This window comes from Parus major, chromosome 2, assembly GCF_001522545.3.
Source record: "Parus major isolate Abel chromosome 2, Parus_major1.1, whole genome shotgun sequence".
NCBI classification, from domain to species: Eukaryota; Metazoa; Chordata; class Aves; order Passeriformes; family Paridae; genus Parus; species Parus major.
Window position 1 is genome coordinate 3,718,053 of NC_031769.1, and position 25,879 is coordinate 3,743,931.

A 25,879-nucleotide genomic window follows, 5' to 3' on the forward strand; every position below is an offset into this window, starting at 1 on the left:
AATTTATCTCCAATTTTGCTACCACTGCTATTACTGACTTTCTGCTGTTTATATTTTGTAGTTGTGGGGTCAATAAGTGCCCAGCAAGGTGTCCAATACCACACACACTCTACAAATGTTCTGAAATTTCTACTTCTGTTTGTGAAATGTTCATAATCATGTCTAGTTATTCCTGATTGTACATAAAAGTGTTTTCCAGCCCTTTGCCCAAAGGACTCATTGTGGTGCCTGTGACCTTTGAAAAGGAAACTTTTGTGATCAAAAGCCCTGTCTGAGGATCAGGTCAGGCCAACATGGTAGAACAATTAAAGCATTAATGAACTGGCAGAGTGCTCATCTGAGGTCAGGGTGGCAGCATCCAGAGCTGCCACTCAAAGGACTGCTCTGATCCCAATTTGAGTTCCTTAACCCTGAGGTGATTTTACAGCACTGCATAAAAATATAAAGTCTAAATGGAATAATTTTTACAGTTCCTGGGAGTGAGGAGGAACAAACATTCTAGGAAGCACAGGAGCACAAGCTTTCTGTGAAGCATGACATACAAAGCCCAGCAGAAAATGAGCAAAATAAAAGCCAGTTGTCCATTAAATTCTCAAAAGAAAGAGCAGAGCTTAATGACCTCCCTTTAAAACTCCTGGGCTTGGGGAAAACTGCAAAGAAGCCCTCAGAGCCAGCATTGCCTCTTTTGTGCACTTTGGCTATTTCATCTTGATAAGGGAGATAAATTTCCTCCCAAGCAGAGTTTGGTTTTTATGACAGAAAACTTTTACCACCAAAATCATTTACTGAGAAGTTTCTTTTAGTTTAGAAGATTTTCTGGGCTCCTGTGTTCAGGTTATAATAGAACAGTGCCAAAACAGATGGCTCAAATACTTTCTGGATCACTGGCTTGTAACTCCATTTTGGGGGTCTGAATTTTCATCCCAATTTAGAAATGGAAAGACTGAACTTCTGTCAAGAAATCAAAACTTTTTCTTTCCCATCTGTAGTTGGAGGGGGTCTTATTCCAGCAATAGTGATATTCTTAGCAGGGCATAAATAAAGGAGAAGAAGAAATAAGCCACTTTATTATATCTTCAAGACTTTGCCTTTGGATTCATTTCATCTACCAGTAAATGTCAAGGTAAAAATCCTTAGTTATGTTTTCCATTAGGAAGCAGAAAACATGGATAAAAAGAAATGAATGAAAACAGAAAATGAGCCTAAAGAGAAATAAAAAGGATGCACTGCCTTTTATCATTACCTCTCTTAAATTACCTTTCCTGAGTCTCCATTTATGGAACTGATGTGTGGGTTTTGTTAGAGCTGCCCAGCTCAGAGGAATTAATCTGTTGGCACAGAGCTCCCATAATAACAAAAAAGTCCTTGACAAATAATTGTGTACTTTGGCCAATACAGCACTTAGGCTCTTTTCTAGGAAAACTCACTTTGCAGTGGAGTGAGAACCTTCTTCCTCTGAAACACTGTGATCTCTCTGAGGAACAAACACCAGAGGCTTCTTCTCTACCTGTAAATCAGGCTCAGGCTGGTAGCCACTAGAACTGCCTGGTTTCTCTCCAGATGAGAAAACAGCTCCATTTTCATCTCCAAGCCTTCAGCTCCTGCAGGCTGTGTGCAGCAGCCTGTCCCCTGCTTGATTCCCAGACTGTCCTCTCTCTGAGCAAACTCCCCCATCATCCCCAGAGCTGTGCTCTCAGGCCCAGCAAGGACAGACAGACAATTAAAACCCCATCTCATTATGCACTGAAACTTGATCAGACCCCTCTGAGTGCTGCTAAAAGGCCCTACTGAGCCAAGTGTCTTCTTCTGAAATTTGTTGTTCTTTTTTTAAAGAAATCATTGAAATTGAATATACTGAAATGTGTTTCTAGAAGGCAAAACCAAAAATAAGTATTTTTCACATTTTCCTGCTTTCATCTTCTCCCTTGGATTTTTTTGCTCGCATTGTAGGGGTGACCCTAACCCAAACCTTAAAGATCTCTCAGAGAAACCTTAATAGAGACAAAATGTTGGTGCCTCAAAACATTTTTAAGCTTCCACAGACTGTAATGTCACAGAACCAGGGGTTGACACAGCCCCATTCACTTCATTGAAGCTCACATGGGATATCCTGGGCAACCTGAAGATCAGGTGGAAGGTTTGTGTGGACAGCTGGTTCAAGTCCAAGCCCTATTAGTCCAGAAACACTCACTTAAAATATGTCAGATGAACTGCTGTTGAAAAGTTTCCATTTCTTTCCAGTGAATATAAATAGATCTTGGGATAACCAACTGCTTAATCTAACAAGAAATTATGCCAACCCAACTCAGTTCCTTATGCTCTTGCTCTTCTTATCCTCACTCTGGGATGGAATTGATTCACAGCCAAGGCCAAGTCACTTGGCTTTTCTCTCTTAGGTGCTAAATCTAGAATGGGGGAGAATCAGTTATTCCTTTTCCTGGAGAAACTGGGATGAAGCCAGCAGCAGGAGCTGTGTGTGGAACAGGGCTGCACTCATGTCCTGTCCTGCTGCAGCAACAACTGGGCACAGAAACTGATGGGAAAGTGGAAAACCAAGCATTGAAGGAGCTTCACACATTCTAAAGGAGATTCTAAAGCCAGAAGGAGCTGTGAATTATTTTTCTAACCTCCTCTTATGCACTGAAAAGGCCAGAGGATTCTCCTGACTTGGTCCTCTGCATACAAGCCATCACCTCTTGGGCATATACATGAGTCCCATTTTTCCAGTACCTTCCCTCCAGCTCCAGATACTCTCCTTCCACCTATCCCATTCACCAGCCTTTTAAAGAAAAAACAACACAATTTTGTGGTTTGCAGAACTGATTCTCTGATTCTCTGGTTACCAGAACTGGTAAAAGAACACTACAAGAATAATGGAAGAAGCAGAGTGAAATTCACTCTGCAGTTCAGACTGAGATTACTCAGGAGGAGGATTCAGTTTGAGTGGCCAATGCTGCTGTTACCTTCTCCTAGAAAATGTAATTAGAAATGATGTCCTGGCAGGCTTTTCTCAGACACCTGGGCAGTTTGTTAAAAGTCAGCACTGATGAATCTGCCTTCCTGGTGCTCCTGCAGAGAGCTGAGGTTTCTCACCTGGCGTTACATGTGGCATTTGTGCCACAGGTGCCACTGCCACTCTCAGACTTTGGGGATGCAGGGGTTCCTCAGGTGCTCCTGTGCTCTGGGCTTGGGCAGCTGAACTGGGAGAATTAAAAACTGGCTTTTATAGAATGAGAGTGTTTCTGACTAAATAACTCCCAGAATTTTCAGCTAGCAATTCTTCTGGACTGATGAATCACGACTATGCAACTGAATTTCAGAAAAGGCCAGAATCCCTAATTTTCTGATGCAGGCTGTGGCAATTTGAATTTCCAGTTCAGATGGCAGGATGCTGTCACATTGAGGAAGGACTCATGAAACTTGAAATGCCTTCTTCAGCCCAGTTCATTATGATAATGCCATGTAATGAGTCTGACTGATATTTGGAATTAGCTCTTACCTAAGTGTCTATAATTCAGTCTGGCACTTCTCATTGCAATTGCAAAACTGGCACATTTTGGATTGGTGCCTCTTTTGCATCCTCGGTAGAAATAACCCAAACATGGCCCTGAGCTGATAGAGAACCTCAAGATTTAGCAGCAGAATTTCCAAGGGGAAAGTTTTCTTTCTGTGGGTGATGGCCACTCCATTCACCTCCCTCTGAGCAGAGACTGCCTGAACATTTCTCTTTGTGTTACTGAAGAGCAGTGCAGTCACCAGTGTGGGGAGTTTAAGATTCAGCTCAAACCAAGATACAGAGCTGGTTTTGTCTCTGATAAATAAAGCATGAACAAGTCGACTTCAAGCTCTTAATATGACAAAAACAATTCTGAATAGAACAAACACACAGGCTGCACTGTTTTATTTATTTCTTGTACTCCCCAGGGCTAAGGAAATAATTTCCACAAATGCCATTTTAGCTGGTGGAACGGTGTTTTTGCATCTCAGGTACCGTGTTTACACAATTCCCAGTGCTGCCAGTCTCCCAGTGTCTGCTCAGGTGTTTTGTTGCTCCATTTGCTCTGAGCCATGCAACAGGGAATGCTCTGATGGATGCCATGAGATGTAAACATTGAAATACACCCCATAGCACGGAGGGGAAAAGGAGCACATTTTGAGAACACCTTTCAGTTGTCAGCTCTGCTGTAGTGTTTGTAAATATTCAGATGTCAGTCACAGAACTGTTCTGTTCATGGGCTGAAAAATGCCCTGGAATTGTGTGTGAGGTAAATATTTTCTGTGCTGGGACCCCAGCAGTTGTGTAGTTCTGACAGCTGTGGGACAGACCCATGTCTTGTAAGCTGCCCTACTTTATGCTCTGAAAGCAGCTCCAAAGAGTTTTGCTCCTAAGAGTCAAATCCTTCCACTGATCACAGTCCACAAATCAATCTTCTCTTCAGTTTGGTGGGCTTTTTTAAATCTTCTTAATTTTTGCACTATGCAAGAAAAGCACTAACAGATGCTACAACAATAATCAGAGCAAATATCAATTCTCAGTGGTGAGGCTGCAGCACAAATAATAATTACCCAGCTCAGCAGATTGAAAAGGGAGTGGCAAATCCATCAATCTCACCTTTAGTTCCTCATTGCACCCAGAAAAGGAGAAAAGGGAGTAAAAATAAGCTCCTTGTTAGGGCAGTGATGATGTTCTCCGTCTTCACTGCTCTTTTGGAAACAGTAAGAGCTGTTGGATGTTTGCTGTATAATCTGGTATTTCTAGTACACTTCTGAGTCTGTTGCAATCAATGGCAAAGCCAAAAGGCTGTTTTCAGTCAGACTGAAACTGTAAAATGTGCTTTTTACACATCCTGTTAGCCATTATTTTAATGACTGGTTGCATTTTTTTTCCTCTCTCTCTCTTCTTTTCCAGATAAATTTTGTATTTCTATTTAACATAGTTAGGATTTTAATGACAAAGCTGAGAGCTTCAACCACTTCAGAAACAATCCAGTACAGGTAAGTCAGCTTGTGATTCCTGCTGCTCTGGTGCTAACTAAGCTCTGCCTTGATTGTCCTGTCCTTGTCACATCTTTATTTTTCCAGGTGCCACTGTTGATGGAGATCATAAATTAGGCCCATAGATAATAGTATTTATCTATGCAGGCTCTCCAGAAAAACCTGCTTGCATTTTTCCTGTCCACTCCATTTCCCTTCAGCCCCCAACCCACACATGGAGCCCTCTCTTTTCCATGAAATCTGAAGGATTTGATCTTGTGTAAAGACAAATTTATCAATTTCTCTATGAACACAAGTGTATATTTAGTAAGTGCAGCATCCAGCTCTGGGGTCCCCAGCACAGGGAGCACCTGGAGCTGCTGGAGCCAGCCCAGAGGAGGCACCAGGATGATCAGAGGGATGGAGCAGCTCTGCTGGGGAGAGAGGATGGGAGAGCTGGGATTGTTCAGCCTGGAAAAGGCTTTGGGGTGACCTAATTTTGACCTGAAGGGAGCCTGCAAAGAGATGGAGAGAGACCATTTACAAGGGTCTGGAGTGACAAGACAAGGGGAAATGGCTTCAAACTGACAGAGAGTTGGTTTGGATGGATATTAGGAAGAAATTCTTCCTTGTGAGGATGGACAGGCCCTGGCACAGGGTGCCCAGAGCAGCTGTGGCTGCCCCTGGATCCCTGGAAATGTCCAAGGCCAGGTTGGACAGGGTTTGGAGCAGCCTGGGATAGTGGAAGGTGTCCCTGCCATGGCAGGGGGCTGGAACTGGTTGATCTTGCGCCTTCCAAGCCAAGCCATTCTGGGATTCTGTGATTAATGTGTGCATACAGGTATTTAATGCTCCATTTCAAATATAGGACAGGGGAATGAGGGGTGATTGTGCTCCTTCCTTTCAGCTGGTGCCAGAATTAGTGTGACCACTCACTGGATCACATCACAGAACTGATCCTCAGCTAATCACTACCTTTATTTGGGTTTGGCTTCTCAGGTAAATCAGTTCCCATACCCAGCATAACCCCACAAGTTATGGCAGAAAGGAAAAGCCAGGAGGGAAGGTGGCCTGACCCCTTCAGCCACCACTTAGATCAGCATCAACAGTCTAAAAATGAATTGTCAGACACCAGGAGATGCTGAGTGCCCTTCTCTTGTCATTTCCAGTGTCTTGAAAGATATTTGGAGGAGTTATGGATTAACAGGTCCTTGCAGTAGGAAATGGCACAGGTTTAGTGGAGTGAGAGCAGTCACTTCAACTCATTTCTGGATAAAATCTCAGCATATCAAGCTGAGTTGCATCTTGATGTCCCCAAATCAGGCTGCTCTTGACTTTGGAGGCAGTTTTGCTGCAGTAATGGTCTTTCTTGTTTTGCCTGATTCCTTCCTTTTACTCCTGTCAGGATTTTGCTAGTGAAGTTAGTGCAGTGATCTGACGTTCAGACCCTTCTCTGCACATTTCCTGAGAAATCAAGGGGAAAATACCCCTTTTCATTGCTCAAACCTCATGCCATAAAACTAAAACTGGCCTGAGAAAGCCCTGATTCAAACCTCAGTACATTTTCATCCCTTCTGCAGCTTGCAGGGGAGCATTAGAGACATCAGAGTGAATCAATCTACAGCAACTGCCATTGTTCTTGAACAGATGACAATGATCTTATCCTTGCAGGCTCTGTGAGAGAATTGTCTTTTCAGAGCCTAAATGGAAACCTTTACAATTCCAGCAAAGCCTGGGGCAAGCTCTAAAGCAGAGCAGTGCAACCCTTTGCTAAGCAGGTATTAAATTGTGTGCATTAAGGCTGTCACTTTATCATGACACTGGCAGTGGTTTTGTGCTCCCCTGCCTGTCTTTATCTACTTGTTATGGCATTATTCAGAGATTTATACAGACTTAGCCAAATTTCAGCCCCTGTGCTTGCACAGTGCCTAGTACAATGACATGCAGCTCTCAGTTGAAATCCCAAAACGCTGTTACAGCACCAACAATAAGGATTAGCCCCGAATAATTCTGTTAATCACTCATGCTTCCTCGTTCACCACCTGCTTTGTGATTTGTGATTCCTAAGACAGCTCTGAGCAGTTGAGTTGGGTGGACAGGTGTTGCAGAAAGTGTTTACACTGCAGATAAAATCAAATTATGGGTGCAGAGTGGGTCTCAGCTAAGCTGGGCACTGATGACATCTCCCTGAGGTGTAAGAAATCACTCACCTAACCTGCACATCCCAAGGGTTCGAGTGATAGGAGAGAAAAGAAGGAAGAGAGTGAAAGAGAGGGATATAAATATCCCATTCACGTCGTGGAGTTCAGAGTGTGGGGGGAAACAGCAGGATTCAGAGGCTGTCCCAGGACACTTTCCCCAGGTGGACAGGCACAGGAGGGAAGGCTGGCACTCTTTCCATGCTCCTTTCCACTCCCAACACGGTTGTTGTTCCCTGTGTTCACTTCTTTTCTGTTCCCTGCCCACAGGAAGGCAGTCAAGGCCACGTTGGTTCTCCTGCCTCTGCTTGGCATCACCTACATGCTTTTCTTTGTCAACCCTGGCGAGGATGACATTTCCCAGATTGTTTTCATCTATTTCAATTCCTTCCTTCAGTCTTTTCAGGTAAGAGAACAAGCTTACAAGCTGTATCAGCTGAAAGGATCCTCGGTGCTTCTCAGCCATGAAACTTCAGGCAATGATGTCTGTGATAGAAATATTAGTTGCAAATAGCTCAGCTGAGTTCACACACACATAATAGATGTACAAGTGTGTCATGTGGAGTGGAAAATCCTCTCAGGTGTGGACTGGAGGGATTCATTTCCCCTAACTCAGCACTAACTCAGCTCCTCACATAAAATCAATAGAGAGATAGAAGATGTTTCAATCCCCATCCTGAGGTGTCTCTCTCTTCCCAGAGCACACAGTGGGCTGAGACTTGGATTCAATGCTGCTAAACCAAAGGGAAACAGCTCCTACCTGTTGGATTTGCTGTTCTATTCAGGTTGTAACAGTCTCCAGAGAAGTTTATGTGCTGTTCTGTGCAGCCAACAAGCCAATTTTTAATTAATATTAGAAGTTATGTAATGCAGTGATTTTTTAAGGGATGTTAGGAATTTATTTTAGTTATTTTCTCTGACTCAATAAAAAAAAGATATGGTGAGTGTAAATTTAGGACCAATTGTTTAAAAAGAAAGTTAAAACAAACAATCCCATAGGAAAACAACAAAACATTAACCAGCTGCTTTCAGAGAAATTCCTAATATTTTGCCTTCAAAGATCATTCATGTTTCAAGGGATGGATAACTGAAAAAACTTTTGGTAGAACTCTGGAGCTTAACTGGGAGGAAAGGGACAGTTTCAGACACACTTGAGCTGTTTCCCAGCCTGCTGTGGTGCCACAGCCCCATCTCCTCCCTCCCCTGAATTTAACTGGAGCTCTGGCAGGGTGGGAAAGGCAGTGGAAAGTGAGAAATTGCCTCAACTCTGTGAATCTGACACAAACCCAAAAGCAACTGAAGATCCTGAAGGATCTTCAGCCCAGGTGTGTCCTACAGCTTTACCTCTTGAACTAAGGTGGGAATGTGTTTGACATTGATGTTTTTACCTCCTGAGTGCAGGAACAGATGCTCTGATATCCAGGATATCAATACAAACATCCAGCTGGCCAAATCTACAGCTGCATTACTGTTTTTGCTGAGTGCTTCCCACCAGAAATTACAGATGAATATCCAAAATAAAAAAAATGTCCCTTTTAACCTGTGGAAAAGGAACCTTAGCCTTTACCTGTGAAGTAATTCCACACTTTTCATTCCCTAAAATTGGTTGTATTTTTTATCTGCTGTTACTCAGTGTCTAAAGAAAATGCTGCATTGCTCATTAGTTCTCTGAAGCTGTAAGAAAGAAAGCTCAGGGAGTCTCTCTTTAATGGTGATAATGACTACAGCCCTAGAAACAAAATGGACAGAATTCCACCAGAGTAATTCCAACCTTTTCAGTCATTACAGGGCTTTAGTCACTGCTGTCAGCAAGGCCCACAGAGCCTTTGAGCTGAGGTGAATTTAAGTAATCTGATGATAAACTTGGCCTCAGGAGACCAGTTGAAGCCATTTAACACCTCCTGTGGGTGCCTGGGATGTTCTCCCAGAGCTGGCAGCCTTGGGACAGCTCCTCTGATGGGTCTCAGAAATTGGATGCTGCAGAGATGTTTTAGCCCAGCTGCAGGGACAATCCCCCCTGTCAGTGGAAGTGTTAAAATATTTACCTAATAATTGTTTTCTCTTCTTTCCAGGGTTTCTTTGTGTCAGTATTTTACTGCTTCTTGAATGGTGAGGTAAGTAATTCACCCTGGGGAGGTGGAATTTCTTTGGGTGCCTGATTACAGAGGCTTGAGATGTTTTTACAGGGGGTCACAGTCCCATCAGTCCCTTGTAGAAAGCTCTTAATGTGCACCTGAATTTCCCAGCCTTTGTCCTCAAAACTTTATCAATTTCAGACTTGTGAGGTTGGGGCAGAGGGAAAGAAGTTTTGTCAGATTATAAAATTTGTGTTCTTTATCTCAAGACTTTGAAGTTTCTCATTAGTTAAATTTATTATTTTTGGGCATAGCTAATTACTTCTGAGCTGGACTCTTGTTAAGGATATGCTGCAGGAGACCCATTTTTATAGTGCCATGATGAGTTGAGTGAGTTTGGGTCTCTATCTCTGGGTGATCAGTGCCTGTTGCATTCAGAAAAGAGGGTTGAAAACAGATTAAATCAGAATTAATATGAGGCTACTCAAGCAAGAAATGCTTCACTAATATCCCTCAGTCTTTATTTCTACCCCAAGGTGTGAGAGTTTTAAATCTTTCCCCTGCTTACATTGTCACTGTCTCACTTACCTGCATTAAAGTGTGTCGTCCTTGTCCATCTAAAATTTCAGTCTCTGCAAAAATTAATTCCATATTTCATTATTCCTGCTCAATTGGTATAAACTTTGTGCTGCTTCTTAATTTTATTGCAGGCTATGAGAAAGAATAGGCATGTCTTCAAAGCAATATTACTTTATTTTTAAAATTTTACTTTATTTCTTTTGTTTTCTTTTACATTAGTAACTTCCCTCTTCCTCATTCATTCTGAGGTGATGTTAGCAAGAAGCAGCTCAGTTTTCTCACATTAAACACCACTTTTGTACCTTGGCAGCAGAGCTCTCAGTTCTCTTTCCAACTTTCCTTCCAGAAATTGTCACCATTCCATTTCCCTCTTTAAAAAATGTGGAGTTTAAATCTTCCTCCAAAATACAGGTGCCTGTTGAGCTAAATTTACCTCAGGCTGTGTCAGGGAAAGGTTCTTCCCCCAAAGGGTGCTGGCACTGCCCAGGCTCCCCAGGGAATGGGCACATTCCCAAGGCTGCCAGAGCTCCAGGAGTGTTTGAACACCACTCCCAGGGATGCTCAGGGTGGGATTTTTGGGATGTCCATGCAGGAGTTGGACTGGATGATCCTCGTGGGTCCCTTCCAACTCAGGTTATTCTGTGGCTCGTCACATTCATCAGGCCTGCACTGTTAAAGCAGAAGGAGAATCTTCCTGTAAACAGTGGCTTTTTTAATGTCTTTATGTCTTTTTTCCTTTTTTCCTTTGTTTTTTTTTTTCCACTGGTGTCCCAGTGAGGGTCAGGAACTGGAACCCAGGCCATGTGATCTCACAGCCAGTCAGGACTTTCTGTCACCCCACTTCCATTCTGTGGCACTCAGACTTGGAGCTGTTGGCTGTTCACAGCAGGTTTTCGCCCTTTTGGCTCTTCTGGCATTCTTTCAGCTCTTTCTACTGGGAGAAATACCCAAATATCCCCTTCCCTTCAGCAGTCTGAAGCTGCCTGTCCAAAGCCATGAGCCAACTTCTCATCTCTTGTAGCTTTGATGAGTTCAAACATAATCGAGCCTGTCAAAGGATTATTCACCTCACACACTTCTAGGCCTTGATAACAATCTACTGGGAAATCTGGAATGATTCCAGAACTGATTTTCCTCCTGTATCACACTTCTGTCACAGTGGGAACGGGCATTTCTGAGGGAGTCAGTCCAAGGTTGAGACACCCAGCTTGGGATGTTGATTCATTTCCCTAAACTCAGATATCTGGTGCTGCTGGGGAGGCTGCAGCAATCTGAGGCATCCACGTGGCTCTTACCAGCTGTTCCAGGATCTGGAGAACATTCACATCTGGCTGGGAACTGGGAAAACCAAGTGGGATTCAATGGAGCTACTCAAATGGCTCTGTGTCAGTAATCCAACCAGTCAATACAACCTTTTTGCTTTTTAAGCTTTTTAGTAGTTTAGACTTCAAAACGTAAGCCCAAACCTCCCAAATATTACAATATTGTCTATTTCAAAACTGTGGAAAAACTTTGGGCTCATCTCAATGTACTGTGAGAATGGCTTTTTGTAGTATCATAAAGCTTTTAGAGGATAAAATTTCCTGTTCTGTTCTAGCCTCAGTTTTGCCCAGCACCAAAGAAAGCAGCAAACTCAGTGAATTTTCAGAGCTTTTGGGGTGTTTAACCACAAATTTGCATCTTAAAGTGCACTATTTTAAAAACTGAGCTGCTCCCAGCTGGGCATCCCTACTAGAAGTAGTGATGAAGGCAATGCCACTCAATCCCCATGAGGTACCAGATTTTGCTCAAAAAGGGGGAAATAACCTGTGAGGAGCAGCCTTTCAGTATCCTGAAAGCTTCACAGATGTCACTGAAGCCTTGTTATTATCTCTTCAGTGAGCCTGATGTTGCTGTCTCAGTGGTAGGTGTGCTGATAACTTGCTGTCTCAGAAGGTTTTAAATACTTCAGGTTTTCCAGTTACAGCAGAGCTGTGTTCTTTAAACACATGAAATGGTCTTTATCAGGTTGCTCATCCCCCCCAGTGCCAGACTTGCTCCAAATGATGACACAAGCAAAAAGCCTGGAAAATCCATCAGTTTAAGCTTTAATAATACTCTGATCTCAGCTGCATCTCTTCCACCCCATGTTTGATACACGTCCTGCTGGGTCCTTACAAACTGCCAGTGTCTGTAGCAGAGCTCAAAAATTACAGATTGCCCTCAAAAAAAAAAACAAAATATCTTTCATGAGGTCTTCAATGAGAGCTTCATGTCTGAGAGCCTTGTCCCTTCACAATTTATGTGTTTCCTTTTGCTATGAGACTAAAAGCTGCTGCATTTAGTGGAAGACAGAGGAAACACCATTGTGAGTTCCTCAGGTGTGAAAGAATGTCTGTAAGGATGTTCTACTCCCTAGGTAACCACATTAAAAACCCTAATTTGGGTTTCTCCTGAGGCTCAGAGTGTGATTTCACTGAGTTTATTTTATCAGGAAGTATTTCTGGGGAAGGAGAGTAACAGGAAATAAAGGAGCAGAGGTGATGTTGTTTTCAGCAGCCACTGAGGGACTCATGTGAAGTTTCTTCCCTGTCAGGGCTGGAACTGGATGCAGCCTTTGCACAGTTGTGCTGGATTTTAATGTTCTCAGAATAAGGAGAGGCTACAATTAACCCCAGTCCTTTATGAGGAAAGGAAATTGTGCAATGAATTTACTGCCTGTATTTTAAAGTGCACATAGAGATTTTGCAGTAAGTGTTGAGACTATTTCTCAATCTGATGTGAAAATCACTTGGTTTGGGTACAGGGAAAGCATTAATAGCAGTTACTGGAATGAGAGAAAATGGCAGAAATATTACTTAAGGCTACATTTTGATAGAGTCACAGGAAATGGAACCATGTGTCCTGACAAACCTGCATGAACTGAAAATAAAGAGAAAAATTCTACTGGTTCTGGTGGCTTTATGCTGTGTCACTCAGTCCAGTTCCTACAATATCTGATCAGTGCAGTCTGTGTAGCTTCAAAACCTCTGTACAACTAAAACTGGGTTTAAGGATCAAAATCAGCATCTTAAAAATACTCAGGATGTGAGAGGCTGTTCCAAAGAAGAGTTTGCCAACAGAGCTGGCAAGGGTTGCACTCAATGATCCTTTTGGATCCCTTCCAAGCTGAGATATTTTGGAATTCTGGGATTCTGTTCTGGGAGGTTTCTGTCCCTTTGAGTTCTGTCTGAAGTTTGGAAAAAGAAGCAAATGGGAGTTTTTCCTCTGTAACTTCCATCGATTTAAGCAAATGTACCCTGAGATCTGACCAAAAATGACACCTTGGTAACACCTGATACCACCATAAAACGTCTTGATTTTCAGTGATTTGGCCTCACAAATGTGGCATCACTGAAGGGAAAAGGTGAAGTGATTAAATTGCAGTCCATGCAAATAATTTCAAATGGGATGAGTTTATTTCCTGTGGTTTTGAGTGGACATTTCACCTGGGACTGCAGTCCTTTCCCTAATTCCCAGTGTTTCACACAGCTCCTGGACTGGCTCTGTTGGCTGCAGTGAGGGAGGGTGTGCCAGGCCCCTCAGCTGGAGATAAAGAAATCAATAAATCAAAAAACTAATCTAAGATCATCAAGTTTAACCATTCAGCACACACTGCCAAGCCCTCCACTAAACCATGTTTCCATCTACAGTTTCTCAACACTTCCAGCAATGGAGATTCCACCACTTTGTCAGCCCGTTTCAGTGCCACCCTTTCAGTGAACAAATTGTGCCAAATATCCAATCTAAACCTCCTCTGCTGCAATTTGAGGCCATTTCCTCTTCTCCTATTGCTTCTGACTTGGGAGCAGAGCCCGATCCCCCTCTGGCTGTCCCCTCCTGGCAGGGAGTTGTGCAGAGCCACAAATTCCCCCTGAGCCTCCTTTTCTCCAGTCTGAGCCCCTTTCCCAGCTCCCTCAGCTGCTCCTGGGGCTCCAAACCCTTCCTCAGCTCTGTTCCCTCTTTCCAACACCTTATACACAAATTATTGCAGTGAAGCCATGGAGGAAAAGCAATTTTGATTAAAAGTTTACAGCTTTTTATGTTTCATTGCTTCTGAGAAGTTCTGAAGCAGTTTGGAATGAAGTGTGTGTGCTATGGATGGGCACAAGGGGCCGTTGGCACTTGACTCATTAATTTGTTTTGAGACTTTATGGCAAAAGAATTATATTTTTTTGGACATAAAGAAACACTAGAGGGCAAAAATATGCAAATTTCATTTAATCCAAGTGGAAAAGAGCATCTCTGGATTTCCAAGAAAATTGACAATGAGAGGTTTCTGAGAATTTGAAATGTTATGAAAACTGGCATAATGAAAAATCTGTATGCATTTATGTTGAGTGCCACTTCAGAAGAGTGAGTGCAGCTTTTCAGCTTTTCATTGAACTTCTTTTTCAATCACTGCAAAACAACAAGATGCTCCTCAAAATTTTTTCAGTCAACTTACAGATCACAAGACTGAATTTAATTTCAGATAACACTGGATTTTAAAAAAAGGGGTTTAGGATGGTGTTTTTGGGAACAAGGATAGATGGACTTTACAAGAGCATGTAGTGACAGGACAAGCAGGAATGGCTTCAGACTGAAAGAGGGCAGGTTTAGATGGGATATTAGGAAGAAATTCTTTATTCTGAGGGTGGGCAGGCCCTGGCACAGGGTGCCCAGAGAAGCTGTGGCAGCCCCTGGAGGCCTGGAAGTTTCCAAGGCCAGGTTGGACAGGGCTTGGAACACCCTGGGATAGTGGAAGGTGTCCCTGCCATGGCAGAGGGTGAAACTGGATGAGATTTAATTTTCCTTCCAAGCCAGGCCATGCAGTGGTTCTGTGATTCTGTGAATGGAGCTGTGCTGGAGGAATGCATTCCCTCACAACTCCTGCTGGGCAATTTTTTCCTTTCAGTTCTTTAGTGTGCACCTTCTGCTCAGTGGAAGATGGGTACAGCACTCCCAGCATTTCTCTTCTACCTGTGACTGGTTCCAGACAAAGCTTCTTTAAAGGAAGATGGATCTTCCATCCAGTTCCCTTACTGCTGTCATGCATACCTTATAGCCAAACCTTCTTAGCAGTGATGGTTTTCTCCTGAGGCAAACTAAGTATTTCAGAGAGAGGAAAAGAGTGCATTTATAATGTTTTATATTCCAAATAGGGCTGGCTCCACTCCTGCTAGCTCAGATGATGGAAACAAGAGGATAACAGAGGAATAATAATCTCTGCCTCCAGAGATCGCTTATCCTTGTGATTAGGTGCTTCACACAATTTCCAGTTACCACCAGATCCCTCAGAGAGTTCTGTGATCCTTGGAAACCTTACCAGCCATGATGGGGGATCCCAACACAGCCATCCCAGAGCAGGAGCTTGGGAATGGAGGTGCCAGTGTTTGACAACAACCAAATCTAAAATGGGATGTGCTTGATGAGGGGCTGCTCAGGGAAGAGCTCCATTCTGAAACTGAATGAACAAGGCAAATCCTGATTAAACAGGGAAGAAAATACATAATAGTGGGAGTGTTGAAGCACTGGAAGAGAGACTCAAAGGTGTTTTGAGATCTCTGTCCTTGTTTGGGCTCAAAATGACTTGATCAGAGTCATTTATGACAATCTCAAAACTGGATAAAACCACTGTGCTGTGATCATGGCATGGGAGCAGAGGCCCTCTGATGTCCCTTCCAACTTTAATTATTCTATAATTGATGAGTTCTGTGTCCATCCTGTGTGCCTGTCCTTCCTTGCTATCCATATCCTGGATGGATGCATAGCCAGCCAGACCTGAGTCTGAAAATATCCTTTTAGAGCCTGAATGCTTAGCTCAGGACTCAGATTCAATATCAATAATCAACTATGAACTGACATTTAAAACAGAAAGCAATTAGCTGGCTTTGAGAGAAAACATCATCAGAGAGGAATAGATCAGATGCCACTGTAAATTATTCTCACAACAAGGTGCGAGGCAAGGATAAATAAGGTTAATTTCTTTTTTCTGTTTTACCCTTTTACCCTTTAGCCAAGCACCATCTGTCTCTCAAAATCTCTGAAGCTCCAAGTGGCTTCCTTTGAGCTGATCATCCTGGGAGGCTGCTCATTAGAACTGCCAGCTCTGAGTCAGCCCTGAAGTGGTTACTCATCCCCTGCCCATCAGCCCAGGAAGGCTCCACGTTATTCATCCCAAGCCCAAAGGACTCGTTTTAATCATTCCTTAAAATCTCTGAATAAATATGAATATGGAGGTGGACTAGAGGGCTAAAGTTTAACTCCATCAGCTCTGAGGGTCCTTCCCCATCCCATTTTCCTCCTCCTTACACCACTGTTGATGTGAGGGTGACTCCAGAGCACCCCACAGGGGTTCGAGGTGGGCTGGCTGCACCCATGGCCTCCCTCTGCTGTGGGCAGTTCTGCTCCTTTGAGGGCCAGAACTAAGGAAACGCTTTTGTTTCCACACAAAAATGCGTGGCAGATCTTCATGACTAGTCAGAATTGTTGCAGCTTCTTGAACTGTTACTTGCAATAAGAAAATTGCCCTGCTAAGGTCTTAGAAATAAACTTTGACATCCCAGGCTGGCAGGTGCTATGAAAATATCCCCAGATTGTAAATAAAATAATAAAAAAAAAAAGGATTGCAGACCAATTAAGCAGGAAAATTTATTTTCTTAATTATTTATTTTTAATTTAATAACAATGTTACATAAATAGTGGTGTGATGTAGGGTACCTGTTGAAACAGAAATCAACATTCTACCCAAGCTTTGTTTTTGTTCCCTTTAAGCCATGCAGTTTGTTTTGACTACATCCCTTCCTGACCTCAGGAGGATTAAATACCGAAAATGGCATCTTTGTGGGGATGTTCAGTTCAGCATTCTGTGTGATGGTAACACGAGCACCCTTGGCCTGAGGGGTTGGGTTTTTTTGGGAGCCTTGCAAAGCCACAGCAGCAGGGTAGGACACAGGTGCAGTTGTTCAGTGGTGTGGTTTATTTACAAAACGTAGATAAAGACACTCCAATCTCTCTGGGAGCATTAGAACTCCTCACCTGGAGATCCACAGGTCTGTCAGCCCAGGGGTCTCTGTGCTTAGGCCACTCTGTTCCTTTGCTTCAAATCATTCTGTGCTTAATCCTTCCAAGGACCTGGAGAGGTTTGACCAACAGCTGCTTCACAGCATTTGCTATTAAATACAGCATTTGCCATCCCTCCCCCTGAGGGACACCCAGAACCTTTGGAAAACTAATTTTAAAGTACCATTTAAGGCATCACCTTACATTTGTTTAAGTTCTGTTAAGTAGTGGATGGGATTTTTGCCCCCAAATCTTCAATGCCTAATACATACACAGAACCAGCTGAGCTTATCACCTCCAGCTTCATTTATAGGCAGCGATTCACACAAGTGAGGGCAGATTTCAACTGACCTATTTTAGTTATTTTTGATGAGATGTTGCCAATACCTTAGGCCTTACTAAGTCTGCTGGCTGCAGGGAGAGGCCAGGACTTCAAAAACCTCATGGAAGTGAATTTCACTGAGGAGTCAGGTGCAGTGAGACCAGTGCCTTGGAATTTAAACATCCATTTTGCTGATCTGGACATTGCTTGAAAGTCCTTCTTGTTCACCTATAGATCCATTAGAAAAAGATCCATTCAGTCTTCATCAGTCTTCCCCAATTTGCACCACTGTTCAAAGATGTTTAAAGTGCAGAGTTTCTCTCCAGTCACCTCCAGCTGCAGCACAGGAATCTGAAGTGCAGCACAAAAGGTCCTTAAATGTAGATGGAGTTGTTGAATTCACCACTGTAACCTGTTTTCAGAGAAAAAAAAAATCAGTCTGTTTTAAAGCCCATTGGTATCTGTGTATATCTCACTAATTTAATTAATTTGCCTTCTTATCAGGATATCTGGGAATAAAAAGTGGCATTTGAGCAAAGCAAGAACTTAATCAGTCACAGACTCCTGAACACCATGAATATAGAGATGGGATATTAGGAAGAAATCCTTCTCTGTGGGGGTGGTGGTGCCCTGGCACAGAGAAGCTGTGGATGTGCCATTCCTGGGAGTGTCCAAGGTTGGGCAGGGCTTGGAGCAGCCTGGGATAGTGGAAGATGTCCCTGCCTGTGTCAGGAGAGTGGAATTAGATGATTTTTAAGGTCCCAACCCAAACCATTCTGATATTCTGTGATTATTCTACAGACAGTGAGGACCTGCTGTCCATCTGACCCTCCTTCATTAACACTTCCAAGTGAGGGGTGTCCCGTGGGGACAGAGGATGGTGGCATCCCAGGAGTCTTAATTCCAGCTTCCATTACTGTGGCAGCTCATTTATTCCTACTCTATTTACCAAACACCTACATAACCATTATATTTTAGTGTTATTATGTCAATATGACAATATGAATGGGCCCCTTTGCTCTAAGTGGATCAAAACTTCTTCCTCTCTGCTAATGACACATGACATTTCTTCCAATTTTCAATTTTGATTTTTAATGTTGCTCAAGGCTTTTTTCTCAGCTCATTTCTAGTCAATGGCTGCAAGAAATCAGCCAGCAGCCAGTGTCTGGCACAGGTTATAGCAGTACCAAGTTGATGTCTATTTTGTCAACAGAAAACCTTTTAGATGTTTTCATCCTTCTCTTCATCTCTTTCATTCTTTTTGTTATTCTGCTGTGGAGGAGGAGAAAGAAAGGTTTTTAACAGTATTTTTTATTTAATGTGATCTAAAAGTTTGACAAGTCCCCTGGTTAGGTGATGCAGTCAGAAGAGAAAATCTGTTACCCACTGATTTCCTTTCATCCCATTATCCAAACCCTTTTTCTTGACTGTTCCAAAGCAGTGCCCACACTCTGTGGGTACAAATAATGTTGGCAAACCTGATTTGACCACATGCTCAGAAACTGATTATTCACAGCACACAGAGCAGAAAGAGCTGAAAAGGGTTGTTCTGAAAGAAAACCTATTGGCAAGAAAAAGACCAAGGGTCAACACCCAGCTCATTGCTCAGAGCAGGGATAATTTTGATTCTCTCAAGCAACTAAAGTTCCACAGAGGTGAGGCTGATAATTTGTGTTCCCAAGACTCCTTCTGGAGCTTTAAGCACTGCTGACAGCCTGGAGCATCCTTGGGCTGTTACAAGCCAGTGCTGGCAATTTCAGCTCACAAATGTGCTAATGCTGACTCTGGGGCATGGTCCTGACTCTAGAAATGTTTAATAATAGAGGAGGCTGCTCTTACAGAGATTAACAATCATGTTTGACACTTGATATTTTGCACTCTCCTTTTCTTTTACTCTTCCACTCTGCAATAGCTTTTTTGGTGTCTTTTAACACATTATTACAGCAGCCACAGCCAGTTTTTTCTTTTCTTACCTAAAGTTAACCTAGCTTTGTTTTTTTTTACAAAAAACTAGCTAACCTAGCGTTTTGTTTCTCAGTTCAAGTACAAGATATAAATTTGATCTTAACCTTTTCCGCTTGCCCTCTGGTCACATACTAATTGTAGTTAATTATTCTGTCATTAAAAAATACTTTGCCCTCACCTTTGAAAGTGCAGAGCCTCTTTCCATGTGCCCAGTCTGCTAGGAATGGCTCCTCCAGCTGTACAAGAAGACAGCATTTTTGTTTTTGGGTTTTTTTTATCCTATCTCAAACTGTATCACAAAAGCCAACTGCTCGTTTAGACTCACGTCTTTATCTCCAGGTGGCTCTTTTTGACTTGGTTGGCTTGAAGCACAAATAAATCTAATCTGGCTTCACTGGCTGAGTAAGTATCTCTTCACACTGGTTGCTCAGAAAAAAAATAAACAAGATATGACTGCAGGTGAAAGGAGGAAAATTTTCTCTAACAATATCTCGGCATTCGGTGATATCTGGGGAGAAAGGAGCACTCCAGAAGGAGCATCCCTCTGCATCTCAGGTCTTCATGGGACAATTGCTCATGACAATGGTCTGACACTTCATGTGTCACCTGAGCCACTTGTCTGAGGTGCCCAGCATTCAGTTAAGTTGGGTTTGTACCCAGAGGAGCAAGGACTGTTTCATTCCATGTGTCTAAGTGCCATCCTCAGGGGAATTGTCTCTCTTTATCTGTGTTGGAAGCATAAATAATGGATCCAGTAATTGGATGGGGCTTGGAGCAGCCTGGTCCAGTGGAAGGTGTCCCTGTCCATGGCAGGGAGTTGGAATGAAATGGATTTTAAGGTCTCTTCCAACCCCAACCATTCAGTGATTCTGTGATAATTGGCCAAGGTGTGAGTCTTTCAGGGGAGGTGCCTCCCCCCTTGCATGGACTCTGGCACAGGGATTTATTTACCTTTGAGTGTGCATTATATCCTCCCTCCCATCCAGAATCCCTCTGCCACTCCAGGTGGAACAGTGGTAGGTTTGAAAACAGTGAATTCCTGGAAAAGTACAACACAATGGCACAGCTTTTCAGTGTTTCTCCTGTTTTCCCAGGAGTGTTCAGTGAGCCAGGGAGGTCAGTTTGGTGAGAAGGGGATGATGATCAGCAGTCCAGGCTGCTGCAGTTTGTGATTGAGTCCATCCATCCTGACTCTGCTAATTCAAATAACTGTGTCATTCAACTCATTTTATAACCTGACCAAACCCCATCATGAAACTGGTGGAGAGGTGTTGCAGCTATTGCTTCATGAGAGGCTCTTCCAGAAATCCTCTGCACTGTTGTTTAACCACATTGTTCTCATTCTCATCTCCAAATCATCCATATGATCATGCTCTTCCTGGAAGTGCTGTCTTTAATTCCCCTTTTACTGGGTATTGTCTCTTTCTCCAGTTCTATTCCCTCATAATCTTTGTTTCATTAAGTTCTGTCTGAGCCCTACTAAGTGTAAAAAACATTATTATTTATATTGAAACAAATAATTGATTCAAAATTATGAGAAACCCAGTGTGGCTTTCTCCTCACCTTACCTTAGAAATCTGCATCTCCTTATCTTAAATCACAGAATCACAGCATCACTTAGGTTGGAAAAGACCTCTGAAGTCACTGAATCCAAGGTATGACCTAAACCCACCATTTCAACCATGACAGCAGCACAGATCACAGATAGTTGAGAAAACAACCAAAGAAAGAAATCCTCTGCTCTGATTTGCCCAATCTCTGCCTTCTAGAAGGGCTCTGATGGAAGAGCCACGTTTCCAGGTTCAGGATTCCCCTGAAAAGGCACCAAAGAGGCAATTGCAAAACTGTTTTCCAGGCTGGTACTCATAAAGCTGCAGTGGAGTGCATTTCATGGACAAAGCTGTGATGAGAGGTTGTGTTGCTGCCAGACCACAGCAGTGCTACAGCCCAGGGCTCTGAAATCCCACCCAGGAATGGGAAAATTGAAGCCAGCCAAGAGAAGGAGGGCAGTTTCCCCCTTTCTGTGTCCTCCTTGTGAACTTTCCTATGGTTTAACTGTCAGACCTTCACCCTGTTCATCTGGGGCACCTAAAACTGACAGGGTGTGATTTGGGTTGGAAACACCTCCAATCCTGGAGCTCTTCAACTCACCTGAGCACTCTCAGACAGGATGTTTGAGCTGCTCTGAAGTGGGTGCAGACTGCCTGTGTTCCTTGTATTTTGAGTAGGCCTCACAAACCCCTGCAGACAATCCCCAAGCTTTCAAAGAAATGAAGAAAAGCAGTGACTCTTCATCTTTGGGCATTTTTTTTTGACTCCACCTTCCCTGCAGCCCCAGAGGTGGTGACAGACACACCCAGGATGGCTGTGATTGACCTCAGGTGCTGATAACTGAGAACCTGTGCCAGCATGGGCTTCACAGGCTCTGGAAGCTCCTCCCTTGATTATCCCATCATCCTTGTACTGCTATTGTCAGTCATGCCTCTGAGACAAGGGAGGAGGGAACATGATCAAAGTTTGTCTGTCTTCTTTTCATGTGCACCTCAGGGATTTTGGAAATACGCTCATGTCTCCTCTCTTCGTGGCAGCTCATCCCTTTGAGGTCTCCTCCACAACAGCATCACTGCTGATAATACCCAAAGTTCCCTTTGTCTGTGGTAAAATGGGGCTTAAAACAATCCTTTACATTTGGGGGATGTAGTGAAAATAAGTACATTAAAGACTAAAAAAATATCCAGAGTTAGATATCAGTATTGTCTGAACTTGTTTATAATCCAGACATCCAAAATAGAGCTGGTTCTCTGGACTCATTTCATAACCACTTAAAGGAAATAGTTGTTTTTCATAATGATGAATCATCCCCTTTGAGCACAGTGACTGGTTCCCTCTTGGTCAGAGGGAGACCTGCAGGTCAGTAGCTGAGGTGCAATGTCTATATTACATTATTTATAATGTATATTGGTAAAAAAATACAGTTTTGGTAAAGGAGGCCCTGGTTTGATAGAGAAGTTTTATGTAACAATGCTTGTTTCAAAGTTCACCAGGTTTCAGGTTGGCAGCAGAACATCAGCAGCCTTTCCAAGTGTCATGAATACATCAGGCTTTGGACTTTCCAGGAAGCTGGGCCCAGATTCCACTCACCTAATTTTGTAGGTTTCTTTATCTCCCTAGGTTAGGGTCTGAATTGCTCTCCTCTCTACCGTAAGCAGATACCAACAAGAATATCCAGAAATTGGTCCAAATGCTTCCTGCCAGGTTCTGACTTTGAGTCTTCTCTGCCAGGGATTTGGCAGGAATTTGGTCTATTTTAGGATTATTTCAAGCCTTCCCTCCCACTGTGGTTGAGGTTTAGAGTTCCTTTCTGCTGTTTTTCTCTTGTTTATATATGTATATATTCGAACCAAAGTTCCTGGGCTCTCTCTATGCCCCATACAAAAAATAAAAATTGTACTGAAATGCAAGGTTCATGTGACCTATTGGTCAGCACCTGCTTGAGGATGACCTTCTGCTGGTGTGGAGCAATTCCAGTGCCTGCATGAGGTGCTCCCAGGGGCTGGGTCAGGTGTGCCTGTGCTGCAGAACCAGTGCTTGCTTAGATCCCCTGTGCTGGGATGGGGCTCTCTGAGAATTCCATCAGGTCTTGGGCAGACCTTGGATGCACCATCAGGTCCACCCATCCTGAGGGCTCAATTCAGTTGGAAATGCTCTGGGGTATTTAAAATACCAGATATGAGACAGGAGGTGTGTAAAAGCCATGGTTTTCCCTGAGCCAAGTATTTAAGAGAATATCAATGAATTAGGGACTCAGGCTCAGGCATCTGAATCAGTCTCTGTGATGCCTTGAGAGGCTCCCTGGAACAGGCTAGAAAGGGTTAAAGGAATAAAGTGGGCATTTATTAAAAGGCCTTTAAAGGATGCACCTTGGGCAGTACAAGAGCCCAGCTGTGGCTCCACCCAGGATGGACACCTGGTCTCAAGTTTTCACACTTCTGTAAGTTTGGTCTGTTCCCATGTTGGGGATAATTGTCCAATTCCAGCTGCAGGTGATGCAGTCCCATCCTCCCACATTGCTCTCCTCAACTTGCAGCTGTTTGTACTTTTTGGGCCTGAAGCTGCAGCGGTGTCCTTGGTTCTGGGGCTGGAAAAGGATTGTTGTGTCTGACAGCTGTGAGGAGAACTTGCTCACACTTTACATGAAGTTCAGAGCTATATACCAATGCAGTACAGAATCTGGAAAATACAAAATCTAAAACTTAAGGCATCATCGCCCCCCTTTAGAGGCCCAAGGCATCACCTGTGTGCTTCAGTGCCTTGACAATATTGTCTCAGCACTTCCCAGCTTGTCCCTTCTTAGAGGACACCTGAAATTCTCCCTTCATGTTCTCCCCTGTGTTTCCCCCCAGGTCCGTTCTGCTGCCAGGAAGAGGTGGCACCGCTGGCAGGACCACCACTCTCTGCGGGTGCGTGTGGCACGAGCCATGTCCATCCCCACGTCCCCCACGCGCATCAGCTTCCACAGCATCAAACAGACAGCGGCCGTGTGACCACCCTGACACCGCCCACCACCACCCCGTGGCCTTCAGAGTTCTCCTGTCTTCACTCCCAGCCCAAAGCCCCTTTCTGCAAACTCCTCCTTTGTCCTCACTGGGCTCTTTTCAGTGAGGGGCCCGTCCCGTTTCGGCGGGCTCTCATCTCCCACATCTGCGATGCTGCTTTGAGGAAACCAGGAAAAAGCCTCTTGGAGTTGGTGGTGATAAAACAGATTCAAAGAAGGAACAGGTTCAACCCTGACTGCATCCTGTGGAAATTCACAATGCACAGTCTAAAACAGCACACTGGCAGGAATAATCAATTTTTTTCTCCTTCCTTTCATTTTTTTTTAATTTTTTTTTTGTTTTTATTCCCCCTTTCGTATTGCGGTGAACAAAGACTGTTTTTAACACACTGCCCATCTCCCCCTGTACATTGATTCCAAATGTTTTCAAAAGTTTGGTGTATAATAGCCCATCCCTTTCTTGTTTTCTTTGTAAAAAGTTTCTTCTCTGCAAAACTGTCATTTGAGAACTTGTGGCAGCAAGAAAAAGAGCATCTGAAAGGTGGTGTGAAAAGCCTGAATTTATCTGCCTTCCCCATTTCTGTCTTGGACTGACTGGGAATTGTCAGGACATCGCTGGAGTGTTCCACACAGGACACTGTGCCTGGCAAGCATCAAACCCTGCTCTTACACCGATTTTCAAAGGACAGGAGTAGCTCTAAGCACCTCTACAAAATACTCTCATTCCTCTTAGCCCCACACTTCCAGCACAGTGTAAGTGGAAAGCCTTTGGAAAGTGGGGTTTTTTTCAGCTCAGAGGATTGGGGTGGGGAAGGACAACTTTTCTGGGTTTAAAAAACACAAAAGGGAAGCACTGTAAAGATAATGATGGTGAGAAGAGGATGTTTGTGTTCCGAGGATAATGCTGCGTGCTGCACAAAGGTATCTATTGAGCATTTTGAACTAGAGCAGTTGTATCTACCAGGCTTTTTATGTGGTGTTCAAAAATACTGTATATTTTCAATAATAAACACTACTCTGGGTTGGTTTCAATAAAACCAGGCATCATTTTCTTTACTCTGGAAAGGAAGAGGACACCTGTCTCGAGAGTGGTTTTGTAGCCAAGATCAGGGAAGGAAATCCTGTTTGATAATGAGCCAAGAAGAAGAACAAGCTTGTGATAAAATCCTAACAAGGGGGCATTGAAATGCAAGAAGAATTGCCTCCCTTCTCAGCTCATGGTCTTAAGCTGGATCCCTGTCCCTCCGCTCTCTCTCCGCTGGGCTTTGCCACAGCAGTAAGAAAAATATTGTGTAATATGTTCTCCACCTGCATCTCAACAGAGCTGGGAGTAATTTACTCTTTCCACTTTTATCAAGCTTATTCTGAATTTTCTTCAGATGTTTTTTAGGACTTTTCAGCACGAGCTTGAGTTAAACCTCCAGATTTATGTTGCTCTTGTTTTCAGTGGCTGGAAAATCTCTTGGAAAACACTGTTATAAATACCCTGCTTATTGGGGGGAGGAACATCTGTCCTAACAGCTGTCCTTACAGCTCTGTCATATTCAACTTTGAGCTTGCTGGCAATGAACAGCAAATTTAAATAAACAACATTTTGTAACTTTTCCCTCTCCTAAGTCATTTGGATGCATGTGCCTGAAAGAGATAACAGAGGGAGGGAGGAGATTGGAGTGCCTGATGAGAGAGGACCAGGTCAGTGCTTTTATTCATCACAGCAGCAATGCACAGCCCCTGGCATCTTGTGTCTGAAGGGAGGGGTACATCTACAGGTTAGAAATATGTACAGTGAATATCTCTGTCTTTGCTCTGGCTCTGGGCCATGCTGGGATGAAAAAGGGATTTGCAATCTAGTGGATTCTGTCAGAAATTGCAGATTATTGGTGCTGCCAGGAGAGTAGCAGACATCCAGGCATGGAGCAGGTCTGAGTAGAGAAGAAATTTGGCAGCTGAAGCAGGGAACTAATGGTTAACTCTGGGGTTCTTTAGAGCTTAGAGTTTACCTCAGTGAACCACTGGAATATATCAGTGCCAGTGTTTTTGGCTATTGCTGCAATGTCCCTGGTTTCATTTACAGTAATACTCACTGAACATTTAAGACCAATAAACAGGTGAAGACAGTTAAATTGGGTCTGTGTTTCAGTAAGTCAGA

The 25,879-nt window shown here is 43.4% G+C and overlaps 1 protein-coding gene across 4 annotated transcripts in view; it reads left to right on the plus strand.

Annotated features, from left to right (window-relative positions):
* The window catches only part of CRHR2 (corticotropin releasing hormone receptor 2), a 135,942-nt gene extending 110,607 nt beyond the window's left edge, over positions 1 to 25,335 (plus strand). For 2 of the 4 annotated variants that reach the window (XM_015619950.1, XM_015619952.1), the window contains 4 exons: positions 4,910 to 4,995; positions 7,443 to 7,578; positions 9,245 to 9,286; positions 23,579 to 23,719. In XM_015619950.1, coding sequence (XP_015475436.1) covers positions 4,910 to 4,995; positions 7,443 to 7,578; positions 9,245 to 9,286; positions 23,579 to 23,719 — 405 coding nt within the window. Of the gene's footprint in view, positions 1 to 4,909; positions 4,996 to 7,442; positions 7,579 to 9,244; positions 9,287 to 23,578 lie in introns of all 4 variants that reach the window. The other 2 variants (XM_015619948.3, XM_015619949.3) reach the window with 2 other exon arrangements.
* The last annotated feature ends 544 nt before the right edge of the window (positions 25,336 to 25,879 follow it).